This window comes from Carassius gibelio, chromosome A4 (genome assembly GCF_023724105.1).
Source record: "Carassius gibelio isolate Cgi1373 ecotype wild population from Czech Republic chromosome A4, carGib1.2-hapl.c, whole genome shotgun sequence".
NCBI lineage: Eukaryota > Metazoa > Chordata > Actinopteri > Cypriniformes > Cyprinidae > Carassius > Carassius gibelio.
This window is the reverse complement of record NC_068374.1, coordinates 18,020,076-18,033,827: the sequence shown is the minus strand read 5'-3', so window position 1 is coordinate 18,033,827 and position 13,752 is coordinate 18,020,076. Positions and strand designations below refer to the sequence as shown.

Genomic DNA, 13,752 nt, shown 5'->3' with positions numbered 1-13,752 from the left:
GTGGATATCAGTCAACTCTTATCTGGTTTATGCCTCTTATTTGGCTTATCTCCAAATATATAAATTCCTGTCACCTAATATCGCTTTCACAACACAAGGTTATTTATTTATTTTTCAGTATTTTTTCATTTTTCTTTGACACACAGTGTGTCTGCACTTCATATTAATTCTATGTCAATGTGCCAAGGTACTACACAAAAGTAGGCTAATGAACTTTGAGTTCTGGGGTGTATTCCAGAAAGCAGGGTTAACTTACCGTGAACTGAACCCTGAACTCTCGGTTGATTAACCCCAAACCTTGCTGACTCGAGGTATGTGGTTCCAAAAACACATCCGGGAGTAAGTTCATTCAACTCACGGTACATTCCTGGTTAAGACTCAAGACATTCTCAACAGAGCAACTAATCGTCGAATCACTATAGAAACGGACGCTAATAAAAAGCGCGCCAAGCTGTTTCTTTCTTCTTCTTTTGTTCATTAGTTGTTTACATGCTTAGTGCATATAGCCACCTAACTGATGGCTGTGCAATCATTAATTGTTTTTTTCCATTTAATCTTTAATCCTTGAGAATGTGAATTATATTGTTTGTTTTATGCCAATTATATATCAAGTCAAATCAGAAATCTATTTTGATTTAGACATTATAGAAAATGCCGCTCCATGTGTGAGATAATTTATACAAATAAATCTTATATATGCCAATAAAATAAGTAATCATATTAGAATAGTATATTATCTTATTTATAACTAATTTTAACGCTTTCTAATTAACATATCGAATGTATATAAATATATACATAATAGGCTATATTACATATTTTAATATTATATAATGTTGTGCGCTGTCACGCTCACTGAAGGCTCTCTGAAGTGAACTAACCCTGGAACATAATCTGCTCCGGAGCAGGTTAAGTTCAGAGTGTGAGTTGATATGACTACTAACATACCCTGAAAGTTACCTCCGTTTTCGGAACATAAAGTTGAGGTTATCCGCTTACTTGCTCTTAAACATACCCAGGTATGTCACATAACCTGCTTTCTGGAATACCCCCCTGGCCCACTGAGTTGATTGACAAGCATCAACTAGTGCTATTATTCTATATTGCTCAGCTTGTTACACAAAAATCCTAGAGAGGGACAGATTGAAATATTATGTGCAGAAATAATGTGTGTATAGTGATTATTTCAAATAAATACTGTTCTTTTGAACAACAACAACAACAAAAAAGATCTGAAAGATCATGTAACACTGAAGACTGGAGCATCGGCTGCTGAAAATTCAGCTTTGCCATCACAAAAATAAATTAAATATCAAAATCACATCGAAAGCTTTTTGACCCCAAATCTTTCAATGGAAGTATATGATGAAAATGTATCACACTCACTGTTTTGTTCTCTTCTGAACATCAGCATGGCTGTGATTTGGTAACAGAAACAAGGCGAAAGATTATGTTGTAAAATTATGATACTGTCCTGCTAAAAGTGCAATATACACTTGCTACATAAATACCAGTTTAACATCTGCAAATAAAAATAATGAAATGTGGAATGATACTTGTGTCAAATACACTATCTGGGATGATCTTCATAAATGACTAAAATTTACCATTTATGTATTAATATGCACTCCTTGTTTATGTTCACGCCATGCCTACAACGTGTGGAAAATGCTAGGCGCGAAGCTTCTGCTTTTTTTCCCCAAAGCATTAGGGCATCTGTCGTTGCTAAGCAACCATGACCGGAGCTCTCCATGAAGACGCGGAAATTTCAGCAAAGGATAAATGGATTTGCAGCTCTAAAAATCGCTTGCAGTAGCTCTGCTACTAAATATATATTTTTTTTTAAATGGCTATCCGTATACAGCTATGATCAGCTGTTCCTTTCATCTTTGCTGAGCTTTCAATGTTGTTACAGAAAAGGATTAAGATGATTGGTTGGTAATTGTCGCAGTCTGAAAAGTTTAAATGTTTTTAATTATGAGCTTTATGAGCACCCCTGCCATGCATCTTTTTAATAACAAACTTAAGCACGCAAAAGAGGCAAGATATGAACGGCACCTTAAGGTACTAATATGCACTCTTTAAGGGTAAATAAAGGCATACCTTTTTCTAAAGGTATCACTCTAGTAACAGCGTTGTACCTTTTTTTTCCTTTATAAAAGGCATATAAATTTTGCTTTTAAATAACACAAACACTGGATTCAGACCAAGCCATCTGTCCAACAAGTTGTAGTCTGTCATATGGCCTCCAGTGTCAAAGCACGGCTGCTGTGCCAGCATGTGTCAGCATGTGTGTCAGCACAGAAACACAGCCAACTTGCAGGAGATCCGCGATGTTCAAGTGAGCATCTGGTAGCAGTAAGCTGATCTTAGATTTGAGTGTCTGTATATGAAAGCATATGAGGGGAGTATGAGTGAGTGGTCACTGCGTCTTACAACAGCTGCCTCTTTCCCTGTGTTTTCCCTTGAGCACTGCTGTCGTCTGTCATCCACTGCCTTTAAAGCTGAAGTGTCATTTCTGCACCACCAGCATCACCTAACAGAACTACAAAAATAATGACTGCTTTCTTACTATAGTTTTCTTGAACATTTGCCATTGGTTAAGCAAAGGGCCAAAAATTTACGATTTTCTTTCCTTCATGAAAGACAATATACTTTGAAAAATGCATTTTTAGTTAGTTTAGTCCATGCTTTGAAATTAATGGGGACTGTATGTTGCTGTCACGGTTATTGACTTCATTTGTTGTGATTTCATTTTGAGTTGGATCTAGTTTATGTCTCTCCTTTTGATTAATCCATTCAGTTCACCTGTGTTTGTTAATCCCTCATTAAGTATCTGTATAAGTTCTTCCTGTTCAGTTCAGTCCTCTGCAAGTTACTAGTTTATGTGGATTTTCCTCTGCTCTGTTGGATTTTCCTTGTTGTTTCCCTGTGGATTTATTAAAGACTGTGAACTGAACTATTCTTCTTCATTGAGCGCTTTACTAGCTTAAGTGAACCTTAACATTTAATAAAAGCATCATAAATTCATCATCATAATACAGACGCATCTCAATAAATTAGAATGTAATAGAAAAGTCCATTTCAGTATTTCAACTCAAATTGTTAAACTTGTGTATTAAATATATTCAATGCACACAGACTGAAGTAGTTTAAGTCTTTGGTTATTTTAATTGTGATGATTTTGGTTCACATTTAAAGGGATACTCCACCGTGTTTTCATATTAAACTATGTTTTTCCCTTAACTAAGATGAGTTGATACATACCTCTCTCGTCTCAGTGCGTGCACTCAATCGCTTTGGCGCGCGGTGAAACTTTGAAAGCACTTAGCTTAGCCCATTCATTCAATATGGGCCAAGCAGAGAAGCTACCAAACACCTCCACGTTTTCCCTATTTAAAAACAGTTACTCGCGTAGTGTAACTCGACCTAGGACGGTAACACAAAACAAAACGTTGCGCTTTTCTAAGCGTGTAAAATGGATAACTATATTGTGTGGCGGAATACCATGGCAAGTGCTTGTAAGCACTTCGTCTTGGCGCAGTAATATCTTCACTCGTGAAAAATCCTCTCACCGGACCCCGCTCCCTCTAGTGAAGATATTACTGCGCCAAGACGAAGTGCTTACAAGCAAGCAAATTTTTTAAATTGCTTTTGCAAATTTAAGCTAATACAGTTTGGTCAATAAATGCTGTGGTTTGCTTTGGATGGTTTGGTTTTGGGAAGAACTGCAGGCCGCAGTGGTCCTTCATGATGACCATGCTGATTTGCAATGCAAGACGAATCGAGACAAACTCCCACAGTCTTGAGGCAGAAGCTGTTTTGTGGTGTTCTGGCCTGTGGGTTGAACATCAAAGATAATGGCTTCTGCAGTGAGCTGCCTGATTTAACACCCATTTCTCATTTCCCCTCTTCAGGGATGAGAATACGGACGGATTTGCTCCTAATGGATCCACACATGTACACACAGCAACCAGCTCAGCTATCAAGGGACAAACAACGCAGTCATTTTTCCAGGGGCTTAAGGTCTTCCTATTAATAAGTCATAACCATAATTTAGTTTGACTTTAAAGAGAACAGACTGCAGAGGAGGACAACCGCTGGCTTATAGCTGCATGATAACAAAATCCCTCCCAAATATGCACACTTAAATGTATGTCTGAATATGATCTCTGGTACTTTCTGTTGATCAAATATCCTTTATTTAATAGGTCGTTATGTGCTTAATTCATCCTGCAAGTTTCATATGTTAAAATGTCCTCATCATCAATAAAAAAAAGTTATAACCCTCAGAAAACGGCTCGTTTGGATTCGAGGTGCAAGGTGACAACTACGCCTATTTCTGCATCATCACATTGTTGTCACGCCCACAGGTGTTTAGTCGACACAGCGAGTGGGTTTGAAGAAGTAGATTGCGATGCCAGGCAGACTGTTGTGGCGTTCCTGACTCTGGGAAAACAACATGTTTGTATACACTGCATAAGGATCCCGATGTCAGAGAAAAATGGATTCAGTTTATTTTTAGCTAATTTATTTCCTCGTGCGTTCAGTATATTTCACCGTTGTTTTGAGAACAAATCGCAGTATGATGCTGGCTTTGCCAAAATAATTTTGCCAACATTTATGGACCCAAAAACGATGCCGCAAACTGTAAGTAATGTATTTCATGTAAATACTATTTTAAAAAAAGTACTGCATAGGCAATGATGTTAGCCAATCATAAAAGTGGATGGTTACACTGATCTGTTAAAGGGAAAGCACCCCAAAACTGAATGTTTCAGTCAGAGGATGAGAAACACGGTGGGGAAAGGTCAAAAATCACTCAATTTTGAATGTTTTTAGTCCATTAAAAACCTTAGTGATATTCTAATTAATTGCGCGGCGTTCAACAATGTTAACAAAGAACAATGTTAACAACAGGAGGATGGAGGACACTGTGATCAGAGCTGTGTTTTTGTTGTGTCTCGCGGGTTTCACAATAAGGACATGGAATGTCGACGTATACGTAAAGCTATTGAAAGAACGGAAAAAAATAATCTCCAACGACAACTGGCAGTCTTCAGCGTTTGTACATTTATCGCTGTTCAGCGTATACTTGCGAAATAAGTTGACACAATGTTTAAAGTATGTTACACAGCATTTTAAATCAAGGCAGGTGAGGGAGTTTTCGAACGCGACTGGGCAATCAATGTCTACTCACATCACGGGTAGTACCAGCTGTGCTGGTTAGACCCTGCTCCAGGGGGAGGAGCTAATTTGGTTCTTGAAAAAGGCAGTCCGGTGCTAGCTTTTTCAAGAACCAAATTAGCCCCTCCTTCAAAGTTCCGGAAGTTTCGGGGGCGGGACCTTGGCGCTAAACATGCTGATTGGTTGCGTTCACGGAGCATTGTGATTTCAGCCACCATTTATACGCATAATTTTCACAATATTACTGTTATTGTTTCATGAAATGTAATTTTAAAAGTATTTCAGGTCAGTAGTTTAAAACTCAAATCTGTTGTTTATTTATAAAGTCAGCGCCTATTTAGAAATACACTCCTGAGTCGAATGCACAAAAACCGAACTACCGAGGATGAAAGTCCAAAATAAGTGTACTTTGTATTGAGAAATGTGCACAGACATACATCACCAGACTACTTGCCTAATCTTCCCGGTACTTTAGACCACGGTGGAAACGCATAAAGCAACAGGTCTGGGGGGAAGAAAAAAAAAAGTTCCTGGTACAAATGTTCTGAGTAATTTCGGTGGAAACGTGGCATTAGTTCTAGTACTAAGAAAAGGTTCCCATGGTGCGAAAGGCACTTATTACAGGAATTACTGCAAAACCAAAACTTTATCGGATTAGAACAATAATCCCAAAACAACTAAAACTCCTAATCATAATCTTCAGAGCTCGAGAAAGAAATAATTGCGCACAGAAGAAAAACTACTAGCCACATTTGCAAATGCATTACAGTAAACGCAATCTGCTTTTGTTTTTACAAACTGAGAAACTATTACCTGTGGTTATCATCAATATGCCACAGAAATGCATAAACAAAATCCCTTTTATAGTCATTCCTGAATATACATGATAAAGTGCCATCTTAAAAATAATTATACATTACAATAGCAATAATATCACTCTCTATTGTCAAACACAGCAGGGAAATACAAAACTTGTAATTAACAACTTTTTCCACCCTGCGTTTCTAAACCTAAGCGCTCTCCTGAGACCTGAACACAATTATGCTCGGCTGCGACTATAAAAACATGCTAAAACTACACTCCAAGTTAACGAGCACTTTAAAACACTGACATGCATACGCAGAGAGCATGGCGCTGCCGACGCTAACAACTTGCGAGCAAGAGTTCAGAGCTGTCAGCTGCCATGGTGTGAAGGTGTAAGGAAAACAAAGAGTGGAGGAAAATCATTAGCACCTATGAGAATCTGCTTTGTACACACAAATTACTGCAGTAATTAGAGACAAAATACCACAAAAGCTTTGGAGAGCCTGGAGAGCATTTCAATCTAATACCAGTGAGGAGGGTTGATTCGCTTCATACAAATGTGTCTTCTGTGTGAAGAGACAATAGTCTAAAGCCAGTACGTGAGAGAACATTTCTTTCTATACACACTTCAAACACGTCGCTGTAATTGGGTGTTTCCTCAACTGTGGGCACTTTTGTGTCTCGAGGGTTGAATTTTATGAAAATTAACAAGTTTCTTTTGTTATATGAAGGCCATATTAATACTAAATTATATATTTTTGCTTTTATTAGCCTTTGATTTATTTAGTTTTTGCTACTTTTCCCAGACCCTGACTTTCAATCTTCAAATGTTAAAACCTTCAGGTCTTTGAGACCTCCCACCTGAAACCGCTTCGAACCCCCAGAAATGAGACAGAACGAGATGCTGTGATTATCAGAGACTCCATTGTCAGGCACATCTGTGATACCTCAGCTAAAGGTAGGATGTACACTTCCCGCTTCCTGGTGTCCCTTTTCTTCATTTCACAGTGCAGGTATCTGCGATCTTGATAGTAGTGATGCACGATATTGGATTTTTGCCTATATCTGGTGTGCCGATATTTTTTCAAATCATTTTGATTATTATTATTTTTTTTATTTAACTTGTAGTAAATTGGAACTGAAAGGTAATTCTTAATTGACCAATTTGGAACAATGTATAAAGGAAGCGGGTAAAGGTAAAAACAACAAAAAACAACAAAAGGTATTTTATTACTTTAATTGTTACCGATTTAAGCATATTTGTGTATATTAAATAATTGTTAATGGATTTTTTTTTGTTTCCCCACTAAGCTCACTGAAATTCATTGTGGGATTGTCTTCTCCAACAGTGTCACGTTAGAATCTTTCAAGAAATTAGGCATATTAGGAGGCAGCTTAATTGCGATTAGTATCATTTGGAACAGGCTTTACGTTGATAGCCTGTCAATGATGCTTTAAAATTTTGCCTATGGATGCAGGTCACTAAAATTTGGAATCAAATTCTAGAACTCTGAAATCAGGAAGTGATATTTGCTAAACTTTTCCATTAAAAACACCAATTCCCCTCTTCTCCTACTGTTGGACACTGTTAGTATACAAAACAAATTAACCAGTTTAGTGAAAAATGTGTTGTGAGTTTAATTTCGAAGTCCGCAGGGTCAAAAGTGTTGCAGAAACACCCATTTACAGAGTCTTTTATCATCATGGAGGAAAAACGTGACAGACCGGGCCACACAGGAATCTTTTGCTGTCTTCCGGGTGAGAGCACTGTGGAAATATGGGGATGAGGACTGCAAACACCTAGCTTTATACCGCAACGTGTGTCCCCATCTCTGCTGCGTAAACGGCACAGTTGTTTTATGGCCTTAAATCAATTAGAGATGCACGCGGCAGGCAAGACAAAGTGAATGTGGGGCAGGGGCTCGCTTTGCTTTCCCATGACAATTCGAGCACCGCCAGGCCCTTTGGATAAAGAGGTAACGTCCTGTCTGTGGTGTAGAGTGGAAATATTCATCATGGATTTAATTCCTGGACAGTCCTGAGCAAGAAAAGGCAAGGAGAGGAAACGGGACAAGGCACCTACACGCAGGGGAATCTCGCCGCGACACATCAGTCTCTTTACTAGTGGTGCTCTACTCACACACAATCTGCTCCCAGACACACACACACACACACACACAGAGTGAATGTATCAGGCCCGCACACTGGCATATAGGGAATCAATTTACCTGAATCCCGTCCAGGAGCTTGCTCATGCACCAGAAGCTGTCAGCCTCGATGTTCCGCAACACCTCTTCCTGCAAGCTGGAAACATTGAAATTTTCCACCTCTTCCTCTGCAAAGAGCAAAAAGACAATAGAAAATAACAATAAGACCGAGAAAGAGAATCCAAATGAAAGGCAAAGAGGGAGAAAAATGGCAGAAGAGACAAGGGTATAGACAGCTTTCTCCTACATATGGAAATCTTCAAAAAAAGAGACGGTGAGAATTTGGGGATATATACACAGAATGCATCCTTACATTCAAAAAAACTGTTTTAAAAGAGCTTGAAACACATGCACAGCAGTTTCTGGGAGATGTCACACAGAAATGTCGTTCAGGATAACTGAACAATCCCAAGGGGCTGATTTGCAGTGCCAAAAACAATCTTAAGAACACAACGCACGACGAGATGCAGAAAAAAAAAAAAAAAACTGTGCGCTTGCCAGACAAATGCAGTTGCATTTACTGGCCACATGCATTTACGCTTTTTCCTGCACATTTTTTTTTTTTAAACAGTCGATACATTTGTAAAAATTAAATAAAACAGTAAACAACCAAATACATAGAAAGTGAAAAGATTTTCATTTTACTATAAATTTTATGTGTGTGTAGGTGTTCTTCATTTTAACTAGGGTTTATTTATTTAATCAATTATTAATTCTTTTATTTTTAATATGTCTACCCAGCTATTAATTGTTATTCCAGTTTTATTTATTTAGTACTTCAAGAATAAACGAAAATGAGAAAATGATGTCTTGGCAACTTGCTGATTTTTCCCGGTCAACATAAATATTTTTAATGGTTTCAAGTTTAAATTTTTTAAGCCTGGTATGTTTAAATTAAACAAACCTCCAATCTGAATTTGATAACCGGTTTGATTGCATGTTTGCACAGATTAATATGACAATGTATAAAAACTGGCAACTATTTACCAAATCAAACACACAAATCTTTTCCCCACTGAGCATCAGAATCATTTTCTAGAGCAAAGGCCAATGCAAGTGTAGAGTTATTTAGTAACCACTGTGAATGAGTCAAACCACAGCTCTGACGGGCAAGTCACAGGTCGAGCAGAGGAAGGGTATCACACACACGGTGCTGCTCTGTCTCCTTGGCAACATGGGTCTAACCTTAAAGAGTACAGCGAGCTCTGGCCGACAGGACCAGTGAGCTGCTGGGAATATTTGCAGTACTGGCTTCCAGGCTGTCCCTGCATTAGTGCAGTCTAAAATGCCACTGGTGGTCGACGCTCGTCCTAGACGATCATCACTGTCTGCTGTCTGACAGGTCACAGTGGAAAGGAAGCCAAGATGAAGTATGATTCCCCAGGTAGGGCAAGTAACATAAGAGTCAGAAGAGTTTCGGTCTGAATGACCTCCAAATGCTGGACAAACTCATTGTGCTTTCACATAACAGCCTTCTGCTCAGGAGCAAAAGTACTCACGAGGCTTTTAAAGTGTGTGTGTGTGTGTGTGTGTGTGTGTGTGTGTGTAGGGGGGCTGTAATAAGGCAGTGTTAATCTCTCCAGTTGTGAAAGTCCCTTAACAGCATTTTCACAAAACAAGGACACGCAAAGAGGAGCAGATCTGAAGACAAGCCAACGGCACCTCCTGTGGTCAACAGTGGAGGTGCAAATAAATGACTTGTTTATGCTATTAGCAGCAGCCCCCTCTGGACACTTGAGTGACATTTAAAAATGCCTGAATGTCATTGCAGTAAATAACATTAACCCTGTAAAGCCTGACAGAAAATTCTTTTCAAAACCGAAGTGTTTATTGAACCTTTAGACAACAACAAATACTAGGCTTTCAAGGCTCAAATACAATTATTTAGGAAGAATATGGAGCTCATTGAGGATGCAAATATTAAAAATAAAATTAATATTTTTAAGTCGTCCTTAAGTTCACACACACTATATTACTACAGTAGATACCATGAGACAGACATATCCTTGGTTTATATTTAGTTTATCATTTTCCAGGGGATGAATCAAAGAAGTCTGACAGTGTTAAATAAACAAAATATAATGTTTTAATGCGGTGAGAATAAGAAGGTCCAAATACATGCATGAGTGCATACATAAATTCACAAAAACAGAAGGTGTGCGACTCCGTGACCACAGTTCCATCCTGTGAAGTCACCATCGCACCATCTGTCTGAAGGCATTGCAAAGGAAAAGAGCAGATGTCTGTAAACATACGGACCAGAGTCAACAAACCACCAACTGCACTGCCTGCTACAAAAATGTATTTCCCAACGGTCTCCTCTGACATATTGGCACTATGAGAACTACACAAGCCACAGACAGGTTAAAATGTTGCTTTAATCAGTTGAACATGTGTAATCCACTTATCACTTATATTTTATTTATTTGTTCTCAACAAACATCTATGAATTCAGTAAAATATAATACACTTTGATTTTAATTATATTTTTAAAACATACTGTATGCCTGAAATGGCAAAGTTACTTGTATGCTAATTTGGTTAACATTTCTTTCAATTGTGAAGGTTAAAAACAGTAGTATTGCATACTATTTTCATAAAAACCATGATACTTTTTTTTTCAGGATTCTTAGATGAATAGAGATGCAAATTAAAACAATGTGTATGTATGCATACATGCATTTTAGCTATTCCTTTATTTTTCTTTGCAATTATGTAAAGGTCTGTCACTTTAATGCACCCTTGCCGAATAAAATTAGTCATTTCTATTCTAATCTTACTGTAAAAAATATAATCAATCAGTTTATTAACAGCAGCATTTACTTAGTTTTAATACAGTTTTGTTAAATGATCTTAGGTATCAAACAAGACTTTGTTAACTGTGCTTTAGTTTCAGACAAAACGCTGGTTTCGGATTATATATAAACTCTGGTAAAGAGACTGGATTCAATATTCCTGTCACAGAGATTGTATTTAACCTTTTAGGCATATGAAGGATATTGGCACGATCTAACAATAGAAATCAATGAGAACTGCTGTTAACTGTTACCTGTGGCAAAAATGATGGAGACTAAAACACTTTTTTGGAATAAACTCCAAAAGATTAGTCCAAAAGTTTAATGGCAAACATGTAGAAGATTTGCCAATAGATTGTTCCTTCATTGAGTGATAATCTGTTTCTTTACAAAAGCAGTTCATTCAGTGAATATTCTAAACTCCTCACGATTGTACATCTGTTACACTTTGTTGTGCTAACCGTGAAGGCAGAACTTAAAGGGGTTCTGCTTTTAGTAATCCTAAAGATTGACCTTGATTGTTTGGTTTATGTAGGTTTAATTAGAGCTGGAGCTAAAGTCAACTGGAAGGTGGCCCTATAGAATCAATACTGTACACTTCTGACTTAATAGAACAGAGTAGAATAGAAACGAGACAGATTTTACTGAAGACAAATTTCTCCCCAAACGACTTTGACTCCTGGGGCCAAAACTTATCTTATAACCCAAGTGAAGTGGCTGGATGAGCACAATTTTAAGTATTTGCGATGAAGACATGAAATCAAGGCTGGACATATCGAAAAGCTGGTTTCCAGGAGCCTTCAGTTTACTTCAAAGCCTGAGAAAGCCACACCTGACAGCCACAGCTGTCCATATCTGTTAACATCTCAAAAAAGGTGTTTTAGTGTTGTAAAAGTGCAAATTAGAAAAGTTAATTTCAGTAATTCAACTCAAATTGTGAAACTCATGTATTAAATAAAATCAAAGAACACAGATTGAAGTAGTTTATGGTTTTTGGTTTTTGGTTCTTTTAATTGTGATGGTTTTGGCTCACATTTAACAAAAACCCACAAATTCAGGATCTCAACAAATTAGTATACTTCATAAGACCAATAAACAAACCTTTTTAGTGAATTGTTGGCCTTCTGGAAAGTATGTTTATTTACTGTACATGTATTCAATACTTGGTAGGGGCTCCTTTTGCTTTAAATTACTGCCTTTAATTTGGCGTGGCATGGAGGTGATCAGTTTGTGGCACTGCTGAGGTGGTCTGGAAGCCCAGGTTTCTTTGACAGTGACCTTCAGCTCATCCGCATTTTTTAGTCTCTTGTTTCTCATTTTCCTCGACAATACCCCATAGATTCTCTATGGGGTTACAGTCTAGTGAGTTTGCTGGCCAGTCAAGCACACCAACACCATGGTCATTTAACCAACTTTTGGTGCTTTTGACAGTGTGAGCAGGTGCTAAATCCTGCTGGAAAATGAAATCTGTTCAGCAGAAGGAAGCATGAAGTGCTCCAAAATTTCTTGGTAAACGGGTGCAGTGACTTTGGATTAAAAACAAAAAAAACAAAAACAAATGGACCAACACCAGCAAATGACATTGCCAAATTATTACAGACTGTGGAAACTTAACACTGGACTTCAAGCAACTTGGGCTATGGAGCTTCTCCACCCTTCCTCCAGACTCTAGGAGCTTGGTTTCCAAATTAAATTAAATTTAAATTAAATTTATAAATTTAGCAGACACTTTTATCCAAAGCGACTTACAGTACATTCAGGCTATCAATTTTTACCTATCATGTGTTCCCGAAGAATCGAACCCCCAACCTTCTCTACCAATTGAGCTACAGGAACACCAAATCTCATCTGAAAAGAGGACTTTGTACCACTGGACAACCTCTGACATTGTCTGTGGTTCAGGAGTGGCTTAACAAGAGGAATATGACAACTGTAGCAAGTTGTGTGGTGGCTCTTGATGCCTTGACCCCAGCCTCAGTCCATTCCTTGTGAAGTTCACACAAATTCTTGAATCAATTTTGCTTGACAATCCTCATAAGGCTGCGGTGCTCTCGATCTTTTTCTTCCACACTTTTTTCTTCCACTCAACTTTCTGTTAACATGCTTAGATACAGCACTCAGTGAACAGCCAGTTTCTTTGGCAATGAATGTTTGTGGCTTACCCTCCTTGTGAAGGGTGTCAGTGATTGTCTTCTGGACAGCTGTCAGATCAGCAGTCTTCCCCATGATTGTGTAGCCTAGTGAACCAAACTGAGACCATTTTGAAGGCTCAGGAAACCTTTGCAGGTGTTTTGAGTTGATTAGCTGATTGGCATGTCGCCATATTCTAATTTGTTGAGATGTGAGAGTAAATTGGTGGGTTTTTGTTAAATGTGAGCCAAAATCATCACAATTAAAAGAACCAAAGACTTAAACTACTTCGGTCTGTGTGCACTGAATTTATTTAATACATGAGTTTCACAATTTGAGTTGAATTACTGAAATTAATTAACTTTTCCATGACATTCTAATTTATTGAGATGCACCTGTATGACCATAATTTGAAGTTTCTATGGTATGTACCCTTGTCCTTATTGTTCATATTAATCTTTCCACTGGAACAAGTTCCCCAACGCCTGATGGAAAACCTGATGACATGGTTATTGAGAACATGTTTACCAAATCCCTGTATGTAAGTTGAAAAAAAAATGGGGTATGGTTTCTAAATTTGTGAGTACTGAAGGTATAGTGAAGGACAGTTCACAAATCCATGACGCTCG

At 38.0% G+C, this 13,752-nt stretch overlaps 1 protein-coding gene across 3 annotated transcripts in view; it reads right to left on the bottom strand.

The window, feature by feature from the left end:
* The window catches only part of LOC127972257 (TBC1 domain family member 22A-like), a 129,940-nt gene that overhangs the window by 65,981 nt on the left and 50,207 nt on the right, over positions 1–13,752 (bottom strand). For all 3 annotated transcript variants that reach the window (XM_052575630.1, XM_052575621.1, XM_052575641.1), the window contains one exon: positions 8,220–8,326. In XM_052575630.1, the coding sequence (XP_052431590.1) occupies positions 8,220–8,326 (107 nt within the window). The remainder of the gene's footprint in view (positions 1–8,219; positions 8,327–13,752) is intronic.